Source organism: Chiloscyllium plagiosum, chromosome 37 (assembly GCF_004010195.1).
Source record: "Chiloscyllium plagiosum isolate BGI_BamShark_2017 chromosome 37, ASM401019v2, whole genome shotgun sequence".
Taxonomy (NCBI): Eukaryota; Metazoa; Chordata; class Chondrichthyes; order Orectolobiformes; family Hemiscylliidae; genus Chiloscyllium; species Chiloscyllium plagiosum.
In genome coordinates, this window is record NC_057746.1 from 9,122,114 (window position 1) to 9,143,599 (window position 21,486).

At 48.1% G+C, this 21,486-nt stretch overlaps 3 protein-coding genes across 6 annotated transcripts in view; all 3 read right to left on the reverse strand.

Annotated features, from left to right (window-relative positions):
* Positions 1–19,981, reverse strand: part of LOC122541298 (class I histocompatibility antigen, F10 alpha chain-like) — a 28,145-nt gene extending 8,164 nt beyond the window's left edge. Inside the window, exons 1-4 of the mRNA XM_043677921.1 lie at positions 19,766–19,981; positions 10,945–11,208; positions 2,857–3,132; positions 101–367 (exon numbers count right to left, since the gene is read on the reverse strand). Of these exons, the coding sequence (XP_043533856.1) occupies positions 101–367; positions 2,857–3,132; positions 10,945–11,208; positions 19,766–19,817 (859 nt within the window). The 5' untranslated portion in view covers positions 19,818–19,981. The remainder of the gene's footprint in view (positions 1–100; positions 368–2,856; positions 3,133–10,944; positions 11,209–19,765) is intronic.
* Positions 1–21,486, reverse strand: part of LOC122541299 (nuclear factor 7, brain-like) — a 104,276-nt gene that overhangs the window by 38,032 nt on the left and 44,758 nt on the right. The gene's annotated exons all lie outside the window — the stretch shown is intronic.
* LOC122541300 (late embryogenesis abundant protein At3g53040-like) lies at positions 374–1,916 on the reverse strand. 2 transcript variants are annotated; one of them, XM_043677927.1, is made up of 3 exons: positions 1,068–1,916; positions 936–961; positions 374–870 (listed from the first exon to the last, which is right to left on the reverse strand). In XM_043677927.1, exons 1-3 carry the CDS (start codon positions 1,856–1,858, stop codon positions 734–736), a joined length of 954 nt encoding a protein of 317 aa, XP_043533862.1. In that variant the 5' UTR covers positions 1,859–1,916; the 3' UTR covers positions 374–733. The 2 variants fall into 2 exon arrangements, with proteins under 2 accessions (XP_043533862.1, XP_043533861.1); XM_043677926.1 differs by having other exon boundaries at positions 936–1,916.

The following is a 21,486-nucleotide window of genomic DNA, read 5'->3' on the forward strand; positions in this document are numbered from 1 at the left end:
CTCCCGTTTCCGGTGCTGGGTAATCAGTTATCCCTCCTCCCATCCTCCCCCTCCCCAGTGTATTCCCATTCGGAGTCTGTGGGTCAGTCCCATCTCTTACCCCATATTCTCTTCAGTGGTGCCGGCAGGCTGCTGTGTTCAATATGGCACACGTGATTCCGGTCATCCCCGGGCTCGATCTGGAAAGTTACTCGAATTTGGTAGGTGCCATCGTGATTGGGTAGAATGCCTGTGCTGTGGGTTCCGGAGACTGGCACTCCGTCTGCAAGCCAGGTCACATTAATCGACCGTGGGTAAAAGCCAGTGACTAGGCAGTGGAGGTTGCCATTATGCCCATTTGTGTAGTAGACATTTGCCTCAGGGACAACTGTGTGAGAGAGAGAGAGACACACACAGAGGGAGAGAGAGTCACTTTAACTGCAATGGCTCCCTTGGACTGGTTTTACTTTTCCATATTCCCAGTAATTTTGGTGAAATAAGGAGTACAGACTCAGGGATCAGTCTGTGTGGGAATCTCAACCAAGTCCCGCCCTCTTGGCAAATCAGTCCGTTGAGCACCGGAGCGTCCAGCCGCCCTCAGTACTGCCCTCACCTTGCTGCGGTTCAGCAGATTAACTGTGGCCCACTCACTAACAGCTCTGGGAAATTCATTCTCCTCATCGACACAGAAGGACAGCAGCATTCGATGAGGAAGATGATAAAAAAATGGAGATGGCCTTGAGAGAAACCGGAGTCAATCCTGGTGAAGAGTGCTATGGGCTGTGCACTGCACACTGACCCGTTTATTGTGTTCTGTGCCCTGCGTACTGTGCTGTGTACAGTGCCCTGTCCCTTGTGTACTGTGTTGTGTACAGTCCCCGTGCCCTGCATGTTGTGCTGTGTACAGTGCCCCATGCCCTGCTTATGTGCAGTGTACAGTGCCCTGTGCCCTGCATGCTGTGCTGTGCTCAGTGCCCCGCGCCCTGCGTGCTGTGCTGTGCTCAGTGCCCCGCACCCTGCGTACTGTGCGGTGTGCAATGCCCTGTGCCCAGGATACTGTGCTGTGTACAGTGCCCCGTGCCCTGCGTGCTGTGCTGTATGCAGTGCCCCGCGCGCTGCGTACTGTGAAGTGTCCAGTGCACCGTGCCCTGCGTGTTATGCTGTGTACAGTGCCCCGTGCCCTGCGTGCTGTGCTGTGTACACTGCCCCGTGCCCTGCGTACTGTGCTGTGTACACTGCCCCGTGCCCTGCGTACTGTGCTGTGTACAGTGTCCTGTGCCCTGCGTACTGTGATGTGTACAATGTCCTGTGCCCTGCGTACTGTGCTGTGTACACTGCCCCATGCCCTGCGTGCTGTGCTGTGTACAGTGTCCTGTGCCCTGCGTACTGTGCTGTGTACAATGTCCTGTGCCCTGCGTACTGTGCTGTGTACAGTGCTCCGTGCCCTGCGTACTGTGCTGTGTACAGTGCTCCGTGCTCTGCGTACTGTGCTGTGTACAGTGCTCTGCACCCTGTGTACCGTGATGTATACAGTGCCTGTGCCCTGCATGCTGTGCTGTGTACAATGCTCCACGCCCTGCATACTATGCTGTGTACGGTGCCCCATGCCCTGCGTACTGTGCTGTGTAAGGTGCCCCATGCCCTGCATACTGTGCTGTGTACCGTGTCCCGTACCCTGCGTACTGTGCTGTGTACAGTGCCACGCGCCTTGTGTACTGTGCTGTGTACAGGGCCCCGTGCCCTGCGTACTGTGCTGTGTACAGGGCCCAGTACCCTGCGTACTGTGCTGTGTACAGTGCCCCATGCCCTGTGTACTGTGCTGTGTACAGTGCCAAGCGCCCTGCGTACTGTGCTGTGTACAGTGCCCCGTGCCCTGCATACTGTGCTGTGTACAGTGCCACGTGCCCTGCGTACTGTGCTGTGTACAGTGCCACGTGCCACTGTGCTGTGTACAGTGCCACGTGCCCTGCGTACTGTGCTGTGTACAGTGCCACGTGCCCTGCATACTGTGCTGTGTACAGTGCCCCATGCCCTGCATGCTGTGCTGTGTACAGTGCCCCATGCCCTGCATGCTGTGCTGTGTACAGTGCCCTGTGCCCTGCATACTGTGCTGTGTACAGTGCCCTGTGCCATGTGTACCGTACTGTGTACAGTGCCTGTGCCTGCATACTGTGCTGTGTACAGTGCCCCATGCCTTGTGTACTGTGCTGTGTACAGTGCCCCTTGCCCTGCGTACTGTGATGTGTACAGTGCCCCGTGCCCTGCGTGCTGTGCTGTGTACAGTGCCCCGTGCCTTGTGTACTGTGCTGTGTATAGTGCCCCGTGCCCTGCGTACTGTGCTGTGTACAGTGCCCCGTGCCTTGTGTACTGTGCTGTGTACAGTGCCCCGTGCCCTGCGTACTGTGCTGTGTACAGTGCCCCGTGCCTTGTGTACTGTGCTGTGTACAGTGCCCCGTGCCCTGCGTACTATGCTGTGTACAGTGCCCCGTGCCTTGTGTACTGTGCTGTGTACAGTGCCCCGTGCCCTGTGTACTGTGCTGTGTACAGTGTCCCGTGCCCTGTGTACTGTGCTGTGTACAGTGCCCCGTGCCCTGCGTATTGTGCTGTGTACAGTGCCCCGTGCCTTGTGTACTATGCTGTGAGCTGTGTCCACACTTCCTGTGCTCTGTGTCGACTGATTTGTGGCGTGCTTTGTATTCAATTGTACGTGCCCTGTATGTTTGCTGTGGGTTGCCTGTGTTCCCTGCACTCTCTGCCTTGTGGATGTTGTATTGATCCAATGCCTGGGTCTGCTCCGCAGCAAGTGTGCCACACAGGACAGCCATTTCAGTGCATTTTCCGTTGGGCTTGTGACAGCAACGTTTGGATCTGACCTACCTTTGCGATTCAGGAATGCCTGACCATAACCACGGTACGTGTTTAACCAATCAACGCAAATTCTCTTTGTGTATTGTTTCTTGTACTCGTTGTCATCCTTGTTGCTGTTCCACTTGTCCTGGGTCGACACCGCGTACGGGGAGACAGCAACCCAGAGGCTGTGATCCAGGTCGAAGCTGATCAGCTCTTGCCCGTTGAAGGCGTACTGTCGTTTTCCAGTGACAGTCCCATCCTCCAGTACCTCACAGCCTGAGGTATACTGCAGGTAGTTCAAACCTAAATACAACCAGAACCCAACAGACGTGAGCTTAAACCCAGCTTCTGCATTACGCATGATCACACCTTAAACTCTAAATCGATATTCAAACGCAGGAATGTCATTGAATCACAGAATCCCGACAGTGTGGAAACAGGCCCTTCGGCCTGACAAGTCCATCCCGACCCTCCAAACAGGATTCTACCCAACCCATTCCCCATTCCTCCACATTTACCTCTGACAAATGCATCTAATTGACACATCCCTGAACACTATGGGCAATTTAGCGTATCCAATTCACCCTAACCTGCACATCTTTGTCTGTGGGAAGAAATCAGAGCATCCAGACAGAGCCCACGCAGATGTGGGGAGAATGTCTGTGTGGAGTTTGCACAGTCACCTGAGGCTGGAATCGAACCCGGGTCCCTGTTGGGGCTGTGAGGCAGTAGTGCTAACCACTGAGCCACCGTGCCACCCTGCATTCACATGACAGTGAGAATGTAAAACAGTACAACGCAGGAACAAGTCCTTCCTCCCACCATGTCTGTACAGACTGTGAGGGCCAGCAATTGAATATGTTAACCACTGTGCCCCATGAGCGCCAACAGGGCAGTATGGTGGCACTGTGTTTAGCACTGGTGCCTCACAGCGCCAGTGACCCAGGTTTGATTCCAGCCTTGGGTGACTGTCTGTGTGGGTTTCCACTGGCCTCTCCGGTTTCTCCCCATAGCCCAAAGACCTGCACGTTAGATAGATTGGCCATACTGAATTGTCTTGTCGTATCCATGGTTCCACATACTGGGTGGATTAGCATGGTAAATGCAGGGTTATGGAGATGGGAAGGGTCTGGGGAAAGATGCCCTTCAGAGGACTGGTACCAATCTAAACTAACCCCACACACACGTGCACATTCCATATCCCTCGATTCCCTACCTGTTTGTGTGTCTGTCTAAATGCCTCTTAAATATTGCTGTTGTATCTGCTTCTACGACCACCCCTGGCAGTGTGTTCCAGGCACGTACAACCCTCTGCATGAAAAGACTAGCCTCATACATCATTTTTAAACTTACCACCTCTCACCTTAAACCTGTGCCCCTTACTACTTAACATTTTCACCATGTCAAAGAGACCGCAATTGCCCACCCTATCCGCGCCTCTCATGATGTTACACACATCTATCAGATGACCCCTCCGACTCTAATGCTCTAACAAAGACAATCCAAGTTTGTCCAACCTCTCCTGACAGCAAATACACTGCAATCCAGGCAACACCTTGATAAACCTCTTTTGTACCCGCTCCAAAGCCTCCATATCTTTCCTGTTGTGTGGTCACCACAATTGTATGCAATACTCCAAGTGTGGCCAGACCAAAGACTTAAACAGCTGCAACGTGACTTGCCCAACTTTTATACTCAATGCCCTGACAGATGAGAACAAGCATGCCATACACCTTCTTTACCATGTTATCCACTTGTGTTGCCATCTTCAGGGAGCTAAGGACTTGCACCCCAAGATCCCCACAATGCTCCTACGTTTGTATTGTACACTTTCCTCTTGCATTTGATCTCCTAAGATGCATCACCTCACACTTGTCTGGACTAAACTCCATCTGCCAATTCTCTGTCCAACTTTCCTAATGATTTATATCCTACTGTAACTTTTGACAATCTTCCTCAATATCCACACTTCCATTTTGAGTCATCTGCAAACTTACTAAATCAGACCACCTACCTTTCATCCAATATTACCAAACAGAGGTCCCAACACCCATCCTTGCAGAGCACCACTGGTCACAGACCTACAGTCAGAACAATGCTCCATAGCTACTCTGTCTACTATGGCCAAACCAATTTTGCATCTGACTTGCCAACACACTATGGATCCCAAGAGACATAATCTTCTGGACCATCATTCTGGAACATGTCTGATCTTGTCAAATACCTGAGTGAAGTCCATGCAGACAGTATGCACTACCCGAGCCTCAATACTCATCTTTGTCACTTCCTTGAAACTTCACTTGAATTTGTGAGATAAAGACAATTGTGCCCAGAGCCATGCTAACTATCTCTAACAATATCCATTCCTTTCCAAACGTGAGGATATCCTAATGTTTGGAATCTTCTCCAACAATTTCCCTATCACTCGAGCAGCCTCGAGTTTCCCTTTGCCTTCCTTAAACAAAAGAACAACACTGACTCTTCCCCATCTTCCGGGACCTCGCCTGTGGCTAAAGAGCATTCAGAGATCTCTGTCAAGGCCCCGGCAATCTCCTCCCTTGCCTCCTTCAGTATCCTGGGATAGATCCCATCAGGCCCTGGGAACCTATCCAAGTTGATGTCTTTCAACACCACCTCCTTCTTAATATTGACATGACCCAGAATTTCAACCACCTCATATAGCCCTCCTTAATCTTCCCATCATGCATATCCTTCTCCTGGGTGAATACTGATGAATAGTACTCACTAAGGACCTCGCCCATTTACTCCTTGCATAAATTCCCCCTTTGTCTCTGAATGAACTTGCCCTTTCTCTGGTTAACCACGTGCTGCTCATGTATCTATAAAATATCTTGGCATTCTCTTTATTCCTACTTACGGCCCCTTCTAACCCTCCAAATCTCTTGTTGAAGTTCTTTCCTGCTTCCTTTATATTCCTAAACCTTAGATTCCTAGATTCCCTACAGTGTGGAAACAGTCCCTTCAGCCCAGCAAGTCCACACCGAGCCTCTGAACAGTAACCCACCCAGTCCCATTTCCCTCTGACTCATGTACCTAACATTATGGGCAATTTAACATGGCCAATTGACCTAACCTGCACATCTTTAGACTGTGGGAGGAAACTGGAGCACCCGGAGGAAACCCACACAGACACGGGGAGAATGTGCAAACTCCACACAGACAGTCACCCCCGAGGCTGGGATTGAACCTGGGACCCTGGTGCTGTGAGGTAGCAGTGCTAATCACTGAGCCACCATGCTGCCCCAAAACCTTAATATGCTTCTTTTTCTTTTTTGACTATACTCTGAATATCTCTTGTCATCCAGGGTTCCTGAATCTTGCTGTCCTTGTCTTCCATTGTCACAGGGACAAGCTGGTCCTGGCCTTCAAAAGGCTCCCTCATTTCAAATAGGAATTTACCCTCTAAACAGCCACACCCAATCTCATTTCTCCAGTCCCTGCTTAATACTGTTGCAATCAGCCTCCCCCAATATATTTCGTCTGATGACCAGTTTTACCCTTAACTATCGTCAAACTTATGGAATTACAATTACTGTTCCCGAAACGTGCCACCACTGAAAATGGGATCACTTGCGCAGGCTCATTCCCCGATAAGTAATCGAGTGCAGCCCTTCCCTAGTTGGGACTATCTACATTTCATCTACATTTCAGGAAACCTTCCTAGGTGTATGGAAACAATGTGCATGAGCCAAAGAGAACTCCTGCAGCATGCCCCAATGACTGCTGCCCTGAAGCTCTTCAACCATGTTCTGAAACAGACTCGCTATCACAGCCCTCCAACCTTCCAGCTCAGCACTGTCTCCATGATGTGTCCTACCTGCCTATCTTCCTTCCCACCTATCCACTCCACCCTCCTCTCTGATCTATCACCTTCATCCCCACCCCCATTCACCCACTGTACTCTTTGCTACCTCCCCCCACCCAATTCTACTCTTTGCTACCTTCTCCCACCCTCCTCTCTGACCTATCACCTTCATCCCCACCCTCATTCACCTATTGTACTCTATGCTACTTTCTCCCCACCCCCAATCCCCTCTCACTTATCTCTGCACTCTGCAGGCACCCTGCCTCTATTCCTGATGAAGGGCTTTTGCCCGAAACGTCAATTTTCCCGCTCCTCGGATGCTGCCTGACTTGCTGTGCTTTTCCAGCACCACTCTAATCTAGACTGCTACCTGATGGACTCTGACCTCCAGTATTATGAAGTGCTTCGAGAGGTTAGTCATGCTTCACATCAACTCCAGCCTACCCAACTGCTTGGATGATTTGTAATTCACTGACCAGTGCAATCGGTCCACAGCAGATGCCAATTCCTTGGTGCTACACTCATCCCAGGAATATTGGAAAACAAGGATACCTATATCTGGCTCCGACCTATTGACTACAGTTCCGCCTTCATCACAACAATTCCAAACAAACTCATCTCTGAACTCAGTGACTTAGGTCTTGGCTCCCTACTCTGTAACTGGATCCTCCACTTCCTGACCCATAGACCACAATCAGTAAGAGTAGGCCAGAACACCTCTTCCAGCATAATCCTCAACGCTGATGCCCCACAAGGCTGCATACTTATCCCCCTTCAAAACTCCTTATACACTCACGACTGTGCAGACAAATTCTGACCCAAATCAATTCACAAATTTGGTGATGACACCATCGCCGTGGGTCGGATTTGAAACAATGGCGAGACAGAATGCTGGAAAGTGGGTGAGTGCTTACGGCATGGTGTAAAGACAATAATGTCTTCATCAACATCAGCAAAATGAAGGGGCTGAATGTGGTCATTGACTCCAGGAAGCAGAGTCAAAGCACTCCCCCTGTCTGCATCAATGGTGCTGAGGTGGAGGTGGTCGACAGCATCATGTTCCCTGGACGCGATGGTCACCAACGACCTGTCCTAGTCCACCCATGTTGATGCAATGGTCAAGAAAGCACAACAATGTCTCTACTTCCTGAGGAGGCTAAGGATATTTGGCATGTCCACAAGGATTCTAACCGATTTTTATAGACGTACCATAGAAAGCATCCTATCTAGATGCATCATCTAGATGCTCTGCCCAAAAAACTACAGTCATGAACACAGCCCAGTCCATCACACAAAGCAGCCTCCCATCCACTGACTCCATCTACACTTCCTGCTGCCTAGGGAAAGCAATCAACCACAAAGACCCGTTCCACCCTCTTCCATCACGCAGAAGATATAAAGATTTGGATACCTATACGAAGATATTCAAGAACAGCTTCATCCCCGCTGTTATCACACTTTTGAACAGACCTCTCAAATATTAACTCTGATCCCGCTCTCTCTCTCTCTCTGCAGCTGTAACACTATATCGTGCATTCTACTCTGCGACCTTGGGGGACTTCGTATGGTACGATCTGCCAGTACAGAATGCAACACAACACTTTTCACTATATCTCAATAAACCAATCAATCAAATTTGTCCCATCCAGTCCCTAAGTCACCATGGATCCCAAACAACTTAATCTTCTGGACCAGTCTACCACATCTGACCTTATCAAATACGTATTCTATGCAGACAACGTCCATTACCCTAACCTGAACAATCATCTTTGTCTCTTCCTCAAAAGACACAATTGAATTTATGAGGTAAGACCGCTGTCAAAGATAAAATCACTCACCTTAGCAACCATGCTGTTTTCTTTTAAAACATCTTTCCATGACCTGCTTACACAGCTGTTCCTGTATCACCCATTGGCTATTGGGAGGCCTACAGTATAACCCCAGAGTGACTGGAGCTTTCAGCTTCCTGAGTTCTACCCTCCCATCCTCACTGGATGAAGTCTCCAAGATGTCCTCTCTCAGTACAGCTGCACTTTCTCCTTAATCAGTAATGCAACATTGAAACTCTGGAACGCTGAGCTGTCAGTCCTGCCCTTCTCTGAACCAAGCTTCTGTTTTGACTGTAACATCACAGCACCATGTACTAACCCAGGCTCTAAGCTCAGAACCTTACCTGCTATACTCAGGTTTGTGCTAGAACTATATATTCCCCATTACAGATCACCCTGAGGACCTGGGTCACACATCTACAGGAGTACATATTCCCCATTACAGACAACCCTGAGTACCTGGGTCACACACTAACAGGAGTACATATTCCCCATTACAGACCACCCTGAGGACCTGGGTCACACACTAACAGGAGTACATATTCCTCATTACAGATCTCCCTCAGTAACTGGGTCACAGATTAACAGGGGTACATATTGCCCATTACAGATCTCCCTGAGGACCTGGGTCACACAATAACAGGGGTACATATTGCCCATTACAGACCACCCGGAGGACCTGGGTCACACACTGACAGGGGTACATATTCCCCGTTACAGATCTCCCTCAGGACCTGGGTCACACACTGACAGGGGTACATATTCCCCATTACAGATCTCCCTGAGGGCCTGGGTCACACACTAACAGGGGTACATATTCCCCATTACAGATCTCCCAGAGGGCCTGGGTGACACACTAACAGGAGTACGTATTCCCCGTTACAGATCACTCTGATGGTCTGGGTCACACACTAACAGGAGTACATATTCCCCATTACAGACCACCCGGAGGACCAGGGTCACACACTAACAGGGGTACATATTCCCCATTGCAGACCACCCTGAGGACCTGGGTCACACACTAACAGGGGTATATATTTCCCATTGCAGACCACCCTGAGGACCTGGGCCACTCACTGACAGGGGTACATATTCCCCGTTACAGACCACCCTGAGGACCTGGGTCGCACACTAACAGGGGTACATATTCCCCATTACAGACCACCCTGAGGACCTGGGTCACACACTAACAGGGGTACATATTCCCCATTACAGATATCCCTGAGGACCAGGGTCAGACACTAACAGGGGTACATATTCCCCATTGCAGACCACCCTGAGGACCTGGGTCAGACACTAACAGGAGTGCATATTCCCCATTACAGACCACCCTGAGGACCTGGGTCACACACTAACAGGAGTACATAGTCCCCATTACAGACCACCCTGAGGACCTGGGTCACACACTAACAGGAGTACATATTCCTCATTACAGACCTCCCTGAGTAACTGGGTCACAGATTAACAGGGGTACATATTGCCCATTACAGATCTCCCTGAGGACCTGGGTCACACAATAACAGGGGTACATATTGCCCATTACAGACCACCCGGAGGACCTGGGTCACACACTGACAGGGGTACGTATTCCCCGTTACAGATCTCCCTCAGGACCTGGGTAACACACTAACAGGAGTACGTATTCCCCGTTACAGATCTCCCTGAGGGCCTGGGTAACACACTGACAGGGGTACCTATTCCCCGTTACAGATCTCCCTCAGGACCTGGGTCACACACTAACAGGAATACATATTCCCCATTACAGATCTCCCTGAGGGCCTGGGTCACGCACTAACATGGGTACATATTCCCCATTACAGATCTCCCAGAGGGTCTGGGTGACACACTAACAGGAGTACGTATTCCCCGTTACAGATCACTCTGATGGTCTGGGTCACACACTAACAGGAGGACATATTCCCCATTACAGATCTCCCTGAGGATCGCTCTGGGTCACACACTAACAGGAGTACATATTCCCCATTACAGACCACCCGGAGGACCAGGGTCAGACAATAACAGGGGTACATATTCCCCTTTACAGATCACCATGAGGACCTGGGCCACACACCGGCAGGGGTATATATTCCCCATTATAGATCACCCTGAGGGTCTGGGTCACACACTGACAGGAGTTCATATTCCCCATTACAGATCACCTGGGTCACGCACTAAGAAGAGTATACGTTTTCACCGTTAAGGATTTCTTGTGGCCTAGGTTTCTCACTAACATGAAAGTGTGTTCAGCGTTACAAATTATCCTGCAGCCTGGGTGACACCTTAACGCAAGAGTACGTCTGTCCATTCCAGCCGTCCTGTGAACCTGGTCCACTCTCTAACACAAGTATACTTTCACTGTTGCAGCCTTCCTAGGAACCTGGGTCAAACTCTTACATGAGAGTTTGTTCACCATTGTACTCTGTGAAGCCAGGTCACTCTGTAACCCATGTGAGCACTAACCTTGTTTACTGCTGTTTGTTCTCCGTTGTGCTATCTCCACATTGGTGAGGGACAGACGCTGTCGGTCAATCAGCCGCTGTGTCTCCTGTTCCCAATATTGATCCGTCAGTGATGTCCGCATCCACGGCTGCCGAGGGATATTCTTCTGGATCACACTGTCAAAGTAGGTTATCTGGACATCATCCAAAACTCCAACATGAATGAATTTAGGAAAGTCATTGCTGTTCAGCATTGAGGTGTAGTAATACCTCAGGGAGTGTGATTCTGTCAAAGATAAAAGCCAAATCTGTCTCAGGGAAGACAATAAAACCATAAGACCTTGGAGCCGAGGTAGTCTACTCAGCCCATCGCATCGGTTTCAATGAGATCATGGCTGATCTGCGAGTCTCCAAATCCTCTTCCCTACCGTTTGTCCCATAACACTTGATTCCTGACTGATTTGAAATCTCAGCCTTACAAAATCCATAACAAACCCGCCTCTACATTTATTTGTGAGAAAGAATTTCACCGATTCACCACCCTCAGAGGAAAAGGACTTCTTCAATTCTGTCTTAATCATGCAACCCCTTATTGTGAGATTATTCCCTCCGGCCCTGGATCTTCCCACAAGGGGAGCAACCCTTTCGGACCTCAGGTTGAGGTTCTGGACGTTCCAAACCCAGTATGGTGACCATACGAACATTGCAGCTCAGCGAGCAAACTTACACCCGGGGAACAACCTTTCCGCATCTCCCCTGCCAAATGCCGGAAAAATCTTTGATGTTTCAATAAGATCGGCTATCATCCTCCTACAGTGCAATGAGGCCCAAATTATTCAACCACTCCTCATAACTCACTCCCTTCATTCCTGGCACCAGCCTAGTGAACATTCTCCGGTCTGCCTCCAATGCTCGCACATCTATCCTTACAAAAGAGGCGCAAAACTTTTCACAGTATTCCAGCTGTGACCTGACCAATGCCTTATATAGTTTCATCAAAACCTCCCTAATTTTATATGCCATTGCCTTTGACATAGACGGAGAAAGTGAGGTCGCCAGATGCTCGAGATCAGAGATGGAAATGTGTTGCTGGAAGAAGGGCTAATGCCCAAAACGTCGATTCTCCTGTTCCCTAGATGCTGCCTGACCTGCTGCGCTTTTCCAGCAACACATTTCCACCTTTGACATAGACACCAACATTCCATTTGCTTTCTCTAATAACTGCTGAACTTACATGCCAGTTTTTTTTTTGTGATTTGCACAGAGACGCTCATATTCCTCTGTGCTGTAGTTTTCTGCAGTCTTTCTCCATTTAAATAATATTCAGCTCCCCAGTTCTCCTGCCAAAGTGAATTACTTCATATTTTCCCACAATATGTTCCATTGGCCATGTTTTGCCCGCTCACTTGTTTATACCTCTTACTGACTTTTTGTATCAGCATTAGCACTTGTCTTCCCACTTATTTTTGTGTAATCCATCAACTTGGCTACAGTAACTCCTTCACGTTATTGACATATATCATAAATATTTGTGGCCCCAGCACAATCCCTGGTGCACTCCACCCTGGCTGCCATTTTGATAATACCCTCTCTTAGCCCAACTCTCTATCTTCTATTAGTTAACTAATCCTATATGCATACAAAGGTATTGCCTCCAACAACAGGAATACTTCACTTATTACATAGCTTATCAAGTATTACTTAATCAAGGGACTTCTGAAAATCTAAGTATATTACATCTACTGTTTCCCTTTTATCTATCCTGCTTGTTACTTCCTCAAAGAATTTGTATAAATTTGTCAGGCATGTTTTCCCCTTCATGAAGCTTTACTGACTCTGTTCATTTATATTATGTGTTTCTAAATTCCCTGCTGTTACATCCTTTTAAAGAAACTCTAATGTTTCCCCCATAACAGATATTAAGCTAACTGGCCTATAAATACCTGTCTTTTTCCTATCTTTCCTTCTTAAATAGAGGTAGGAGAAAGTGGGGACTGTAAATACTGGAGAGTCAGAGTCGAAAAGTGTGGTGCTGGAAAAGCGCAGCAGGTCAGGCAGCATCCGAGGAGCAAAAGAGTCGACATTTCGGGCATAAGCCCTTCATTAGAACATTCCTGATGAAGGGCATATAGCCAAAAGGTCGACTCTCCCGCTCCTCGGATTCTGCCTGACCTGCTGCGCTTTTCCAGCACCATGCTTTTCAACTTCTTAAATAGACATGTTTGACAGTCTTCCAATCTGCTGGGGCTTTTCCAGAATCGAACTAGTCCTGGAAGGTTCCAGCCAGTGCATCTACTATCTCTACAGCTACTTCCTTTAGTATCCTCAGATGCATCCCATCAGGTCCATGGGACTTAATGGTTTTTAAACCCCATTAGTTTCCTCTGTTGAAAAGTATTTACGTCCATTCCTCCTTTTGTCACTTAATTATGTTGCAATTTTGGAATGTTATTAGCATCATGTACTGTTGAGATCATTGGAAAGTATTTATTCAGCTCCTCTGCCGTTTCCTGGTTCTCCAGTGTTAGTTCCCCAGCGTTTTCCTAGGGACCTGCGTTTCCTCTCTCTGCCTTTTCAGATATTTAAATAAGCTCTTGCTGACTGTTTTCTTATTACTTTCAAGTTTCCCTCAAGTTTTAACTTTTCCCTCTTCATTAATTTCTTGGTCTTTTCTCGTTGGTTTTGAAGGTGTTCCCAATCCCCTGGCTTGCTACTAATTTTTGCCACATTTAATTTAAACTTATCTTTAATTGGACGATCTCCTTAACCTCCCTAATTAACCATTGTTGGCTCATGCTCTTTCTAAAGTCCCCTTCTACTCAATGGGGTGTACCATATATACTCGAGTAAAAGTCAATTCTTTTTAAGGTTAAATTTATGGGGTCAACTATTATCTGGATACCACTTTTGAGGGGCTGAAATTCATGCCTGTCAAAATCTATACCATATCATTCGCAGAAGCCCAACTGATCCCTAAACAAATAAAGACACAAAAACTACGATTACGGTAATTCTGAACACCCAGAGTGGAGCAAGCCAAGTGGCACACTGATTCATAAATGTTGATTAGATTATTTACAACGTGGAAACAGGCCCTTCGGCCCAACAAGTCCACACCGACCCGTCGAAGGGCACCCATCCAGACCCATTCCCCTACATTTACCCCTGCACCTAACACTACGGGCAATTTAGCATGGCCAATTCACCTAACCTGCACATTTCTGGACTGTGGGAGGAAACCAGAGCACCTAGAGGAAACCCAAGCAGAATGTGCAAACTCCACACAAACAGTCACCTGAGACGGGTCTCTGGCCCTGTGAGACAGCAGTGCTAACCACTGTGCCACCGTGCCGCCCATGACCTGTTACCTGTGAAGAACTAGGGTTGACTTTTTCATGTCATATATGGAACATTCTCGATTTTTTTGGCCGAAAATAAGGGGTTGACTTTAACAGGAGATCGACTATTACTCGAGTATATATGATATCTCTGCTGTGAGGTTGTAAATGTCTTTAAATATCGGCCATTGTTCCCCAGTCTCCAAACTTCTTTCCCAGTTCATTCCTGCCAACTCTACACTTATTCCTTTGTTTGAGTGTAGCACAATTGTTTCTGACCCAGGTTCCTCCCTCTCAAACTGAACGCTAAGTTCTACCAGGTGATGGTCACTTATTTTGACTCTAACACCATTTATTAAACCTGTCTCACGAGACAGTACCAGATCCAAAAGAGCCGAACCCTTGGTTGGGTCCATAACATATTGTTCAGGAAACTGTCCTGAATTCTTCCTCATGGTTACCTCTGTCAATCAGGCTACCCCAATGTCTATGAAGATTAAAGTTACCCATTATTAATGTACTACCTTTGTTGTATACCCTCATTATCTCCTGGTTCATTCTCTGTCCCGTTAGGGGTCCATAAATAATCGCTGGAAATGTGTTGCTGGAAAAGCGCAGCAGGTCAGGCAGCATCCAGGGAACAGGAGAATCGACGTTTCGGGCATAAGCCCTTCTTCAGGCTTATGCCCGAAACGTCGATTCTCCTGTTCCCTGGATGCTGCCTGACCTGCTGCGCTTTTCCAGCAACACATTTCCAGCTCTGATCTCCAGCATCTGCAGACCTCCCTTTCTCCCCGTCCATAAATAATCCCCTTGGGTTTCCTTCCCTTGACATTTCTTACGTCCACCTGTATGACTTCTACACCTTCTGATCCAGAATCATTTATTGCTGTTGTACTTACCCCAGCAGTGTACAAACACTACCTCACCAGTCTTCCCGTCTTGTTGAAAGGTCCCATGCATCTGAATATTTCATTCCCAGCTTCGATCTCCTTGGAATTATATCAATGTAATGACTATAAAATCTTACTCTGTACCCGTCGTCTGTGTTTGTGCCATAAGTTTCATTTATTTTGTTGCAAAAACTGCAAGCATTCAAGCAAAAATCCATTAACTTTACCTTTTCCAAAACCATTTTCCTCCCATGTTACCCTTTTTGCCACTGTTTTTCCATGTCCTTTCCACTCCAGCTATGGTATTCCAAGTAGTTTATTAGGGCCATATTTCGCTTTGTAAGTTTACATTCCCCCCCTCTCCCCCCCACCATCCGTTGAAAACCCTCTTTACAGCCCTTATTATTTGAGTCACCGGGGCCACAGGTCTCTGGTTAGTTCAGGCTAAGCCCATCCCATTGAAACAGTTTCCTTATACCCCAGTGTTATGCCACTGCCCCATAAAGTGAAACCCGCTGTACCCTCACCAATCTCTGAGCAACACATTTAGCACCTTGACCTTTTTAAACCTACGGTGAAAAGTGCGGGGCTGGAAAAGCACCACAGGTCAGGCAGCATCCGGGCAGCAGGAGAGTTGACATTTTGGGTATAAGCCCTTCATCAGGAATGTGGTTGGGAAGGGAGGGGGGAAGAAAGGGGGCTCAAAAATAAATAGGAAGGAGAGGGTGGTGGGAAGGTAGCTGGGAAGGCGATAGGCAGGTGCAGTTGGTGGGGGGAGGGTGATAGTAATATACCCTATGCCAGTTTGCCTGTAAGGGTAGTAGTTCAGAGACTCTTACCTCAGAGGTTCTGCTTTTCTATTTAACCCCTAACTATTCAAGACCTTTCAGCAGAACTTCCTTTCTGGTCCAACAAATGTCATTGGTACCAATGTGGATGATAATACTTGGATCCCTGCCTTAACTCTGCAGTCTGAAGAGATGTGCTGACATTGAGCACAGTCGTTTCGACTCAAGTTCCTCCCTCGCAAACTGAATGCCAAATTTCACCATGTGATACACCGCTCACCACCCCCAAGCCCAGGCTGGGCAAGTCAGCTTTTGGAACACCTGCTCACCACTGCTTGGAACTTTCCCTATCCCCCTACTTATCCCGTCCATTCTCACAACTACAACCCTACTCCTTTCCCCATTTGAATGGCTCCATGTCATAAGGTTGACTCATCCCCACTTACATCGAACAATCCTGGAGGGATTGGGACCGGCGCTGGCCGGGATTGTGTTGGAATGCTCGAGTCAGGATGCAATGAGGGACTGAATGAGGGATGTGAAATGTGGTTTGTAGGGAACACTGATAGTGCGTCTGATCAGAAGCACTATGTATCCATGATAATAAAACCTGCTCATACACTGCTGGAGGTGAGAATGGAGGAGGCTGAGATGAGAGGTTCAGGAATGTAACAGACAAATAAAGACAAAGTCATAGAGGTGTAAAGCATGGACACACATCCTTCAGTCCAACTCATTTGTGCTGACCAGATATCCAACATTAATCTAGTCCCAGTTCACAGCATTTGGTCCGTATCCCTCTGAACCTATTCATATACCCATCCAGATGCCTATTAACTGTTGCAATTGTACCAGCCTCCACCACTTCCTCTGGCAGCTCATTCCATACATGCACCACCCTCTGTCCTTAGGCTCTCTTTAAATCTTTCCTCTCTCACCTTACACCTATACCCTCTAGTTTTGGACTCCCCTACCTTGAGAAAAAGACCTTGCCTATTTACCCTATCCATGTCCCTCATAGAGTCATAGAGATGTACAGCATGGAAACAGACCCTTCAGTCCAACCTGTCCATGCCGACCAGATATGCCAACCCAATCTAGTCCCACCTGGCCCATATCCCTCCAAACCGTTCCTGTTCATATACCCATCCAGATGCCTATCAAATGTTGCAATTGTACCAGCCTCCACCACTTACTGTGGCAGCTCATTCCATACACGTACCACCCTCTGCATGAAAAAGTTGCCCCTTAGGTCACCCCTCAGCTTCCGACCCTTCAGGGAAAACAGCCCCAGCCTATTCAGCCTCTCCCTATAGCTCAAATCCCCCAACCCTGGCAAATCCCTTGTGAATGTTTCTGAAACTTTTCAAATTTCACAACATCCTTCCTATAACAGGGAGGCCAGAATTGTACAGTAGTCCCCCTCGTACCTGTGGGGCGTACATTCCAAGACCCACCGTGAACGTCTGAAACCGCGGATAGGTGTGAACCCATTCATTTCAATGGGAAACTTAGTTTCCTGGCAGCCCCCTGGTCCGTGGTTCTGGAATGTTCCCTGTAAAATGTTCAGGCCGCTGTAAACCGCGGGTAACTAAAACAGTGGAAACTTTCAATTTCAGTTTGACACTTCCAGAGAACAAACCATGTTTACAAACCAAGTTGGGAATATAAGAAAGGAAATACTCAGGAAGACCAGTACTGAGTAAGTGCTACACCTTTCAAGGGTCACTAGCAACTAGCATGGGAATACTGCACTCTCAGAGGTACAGTACAGCCGGAACACTGCGTTGTTAGAGAATCAGTACTGTGGGAATGTTAAACAAAACAAAAACCCTGCAGATTCTGGAAATCAGAAACAAAAACAGAAATTACTTGAAAAACTCAGCAGATCTGGAAGCATCCTGTGGAGAGGAAGCAGAATTAACGTTTCGGGTCCAGTGATCCTTCTGCAGAACTTCCAATGCTGTCAGACCTGCTAGAGTGTCAAAGGGACAACATTGATAAAGTGCGATGCTATCTGAGGCTCAGCACTGAGGGAACACTGCATTGTTGGTGGAACAGTATTGTGGGAATGCTACAGTGGCAGAGGGACAGTACTGAGGGAACACTGCATTGTTGGTGGGTCAGTATTGTGGGAGTGCTATAGTGGCAGAGGGACAGTACTGAGGGAATAGTGCATTATCAGAGGGCCCATACAGAGTAAGTAACAACACTGTCGGAGGACCAGTACAGTGGGAATTCTGTAGTGGCAGACAGACAGTACTGAGAGAAAGTGCACTATCAGAGGGTCAATACTGAGTAATTAGCCACACTGTAGGAGGACCAGGATTGGAGGAATTCTACAGTGGCAGTGGGCCAGTACTGAGGGAACAGTGCACTATCAGATGGTCAGTTCTGAGGAAATAGCTATACTGTACAAGGGTCAGGACTGTAAGAATGCTGTAATGTTAAGAGGAACAGTACTGAATAAGTGCTACACCGTCAAAGCGTCCATACTGCAGGAATGTCAGAGGGACAGTATTAAGTGCGATACTTGAAGGGAGCATGGCACTATTGGAAGTGTGGCCTTTCACATTAGATGTTAAACCAAGGTCCCTTCTGCCACTCTTGTGGTTTTCAAAGGACTCTGGCGTTCCATTTCAAAGAAGAGCAACATCTTTGGGAATGATATTGATCTCTGAAGTCGCACCAGCAACGTGGATTATCTGATTAATGTAAAACAGCAGGATCTTGTTTGTAAACTGATTAGGTAAAAACAATGACTGCAGATGCTGGAAACCAGATTCTGGATCAGTGGTGCTGGAAGTTGCCTGTCACGCTCATTTTGCACCAGGAACTGTATTTCAAAAGCCACTTGCTGGACTGCAAAGCGCAGTGGATCAGGTGTGTTAAAATACACCCATCCTCAGCATTTTCCACAGGCCTATCACAGCCTCACTCACACACTCTCAAACATCTATCTGCACTCAGCTTTCTGATGGCCTTTATAGTACCTGAACTCTCCTTTCTCAGTAGAATCTTTCTGCTCCCTTACTGTTTCATTGATTGCTCTCATTGTCTCAGGCACTTTTCACTGCCACTTGCTTCAACTTTAGACTGGGCCTCGCCCCAAGGGTAGACTTTGCTCTCCAAGTGGAATTCTCGTCCTTTAATAGAATTACTTCAATCTTATACTCCTCAAGACTTCTCCCCATGCTAAATTGCCCATAATGGTCAGGGATGTGTAGGTTAGATGCATTAGTCAGGGGAAATGTAGAGTATATGGGGTAGGGGAATGGGTTTGGGTGGGCTACTCTTCGGAGGGTCGGTGTGGACTTGTTGGACTGAATGGCCTATTTCCGACCCTGTTGTCATATTCAAAACAAATTGAAAGATGGGTCAGGAAAGATTGCAAACGTTCAGAAATTCTCCCACAGCGATCCAATCGATGAGAAAACTAACATTCTGGATTCGTGGTGCTGGAAGAGGAAAGCAGTTCAGACAGCATCCGAGATTTTACTGCTCCTCGGATGCTGACTGAACTGCTATGCTCTTCCAGCACCATTAATCCAGAATCTGGTTTCCAGCATCTGAAGTCATTGTTTATACATACATCTCCTGGTATCTCTGACCTTCTCCACCCTGCTGTCAGGAGACCTGGACACAAATCCCATCAGAGTCTCCCAGACTGTGCTGCCTTCAATGTGTAAAAGATCAGGCTGGCTGTATAACAGGCGGCTGGTCAAACATCCCCCATTTCAAACTCTCCCCAAGAGATTCACATTCACCCCAGACACAGAGAGAGAGAGAGAGAGAGAGAATGGAAAGCTGAATTCTGTACTTACCGGGAGAGACCCAGGAAAAACACAAAGAGATGGAGAGAAGGATCAGCAACATTCTGGGAATCCACTCTCCCAATTCCCATCAGGGACTGGGGATAAAACACTCCGAGAGCGAACAAATCAATTGTTGTTTATAAACTGGAAAACAAAAACCAAGTTTGCCGAAACACCCTTTTCGGTTGAACTTCGACCATTTCCTGGTTGCAATCAGGAACTGGTTAGACTCCGAAAACCATCCAATTACAGGGAGGAGCAGTGACTCGTCACCAGTTACCGGGAAGATAGATCTCAGGCAGGTTACAATTCAGACTCTGAAACTCTAACAGCATTTGGAAAGCCTCCTTCAGGCGGTGATAAACGCATCAAGTCTCTTGAAGTGAATTTGACAAAGTACCAAGCCACATTTTTTCTCATTGTCCACCCTCCGTGTTGCTGAGGGGTAGCCACAGGATGAACAGGGTCCCTGGTTACTCCCGGGGAAAAGGCTGCAGTGCTCTGACATTGCCTTCTGCAGGATGTCCTCACTGTGAAGGGTTCCCCTCTCTCACAGACTGCCATCAGGCGGATTGGGAAGGTTGATGGGCTGAGAAACAACCAGTTTGGGCAGGTTACGAGAGTGGGATCAACAAAAGGTGAAATTGCTGGAGAAACTCGGCAGGTCTGGCAGAGAAATCAGAATCCAGTGACCCTTTTTCAGAACTTGGTGAAAACGAACTGATTAAAGATTGATGGGAAGGTGTGAGCAGGGAGTGGGTCCGCGCCCAGTGAACTGAAGGTACAGCCCTCAGTGTACAGTGGGCTGATGGTAATGTGGGATCATTGAGATGCCAGAATGAAATGGGGGGCAGGTACCTCAGAGGGGCCCAGAGGAGATTAGATTAGATTACTTTACAGTGTGGAAACAGGCCCTTCGGCCCAACAAGTCCACACCGACGAGCAACCCACCCAGACCCATTCCCCTACATTTACCCCTTCACCTAACACTACAGGCAATTTAGCATGGCCAATTCACCTAACCTGCACATCTTTGGACTGTGGGAGGAAACCGGAGCACCCGGAGGAAACCCACGCCGACACGGGGAGAACGTGCAAAATCCACACAGAGAGTCGCCAGAAACTACCAAAAGTAAAGGCATGGAAAGATTTGAACACCGGGTGAGAAGGTTACAATCCAGATTTTGTTTCCTGGGAACGAATGGGGGGGAGGGAGGAGCCGAATTTAGCAACCTGGGTTGAATTCAGAGAATCCTGGACAGACGGGCTAATGGAGTGGGTCATGTACAGGGAGCCCAGTGTGGGGGTTAATGGGGTGGGTCATGTACAGAGAGTCCAGAGTGGGGGTTAATGGAGTGGATCATGTACAGGGAGCCCAGTGTGGGGGTTAATGGGGTGGGTCATGTACAGAGAGTCCAGAGTGGGGGTTAATGGAGTGGATCATGTACAGGGAGCCCAGTGTGGGGGTTAATGGGGTGGGTCATGTACAGAGAGTCCAGAGTGGGGGTTAATGGAGTGGATCATGTACAGGGAGCCCAGTGTGGGGGTTAATGGGGTGGGTCATGTACAGAGAGTCCAGAGTGGGGGTTAATGGAGTGGATCATGTACAGGGAGCCCAGTGTGGGGGTTAATGGGGTGGGTCATGTACAGAGAGTCCAGAGTGGGGGTTAATGGAGTGGATCATGTACAGGGAGCCCAGTGTGGGGGTTAATGGGGTGGGTCATGTACAG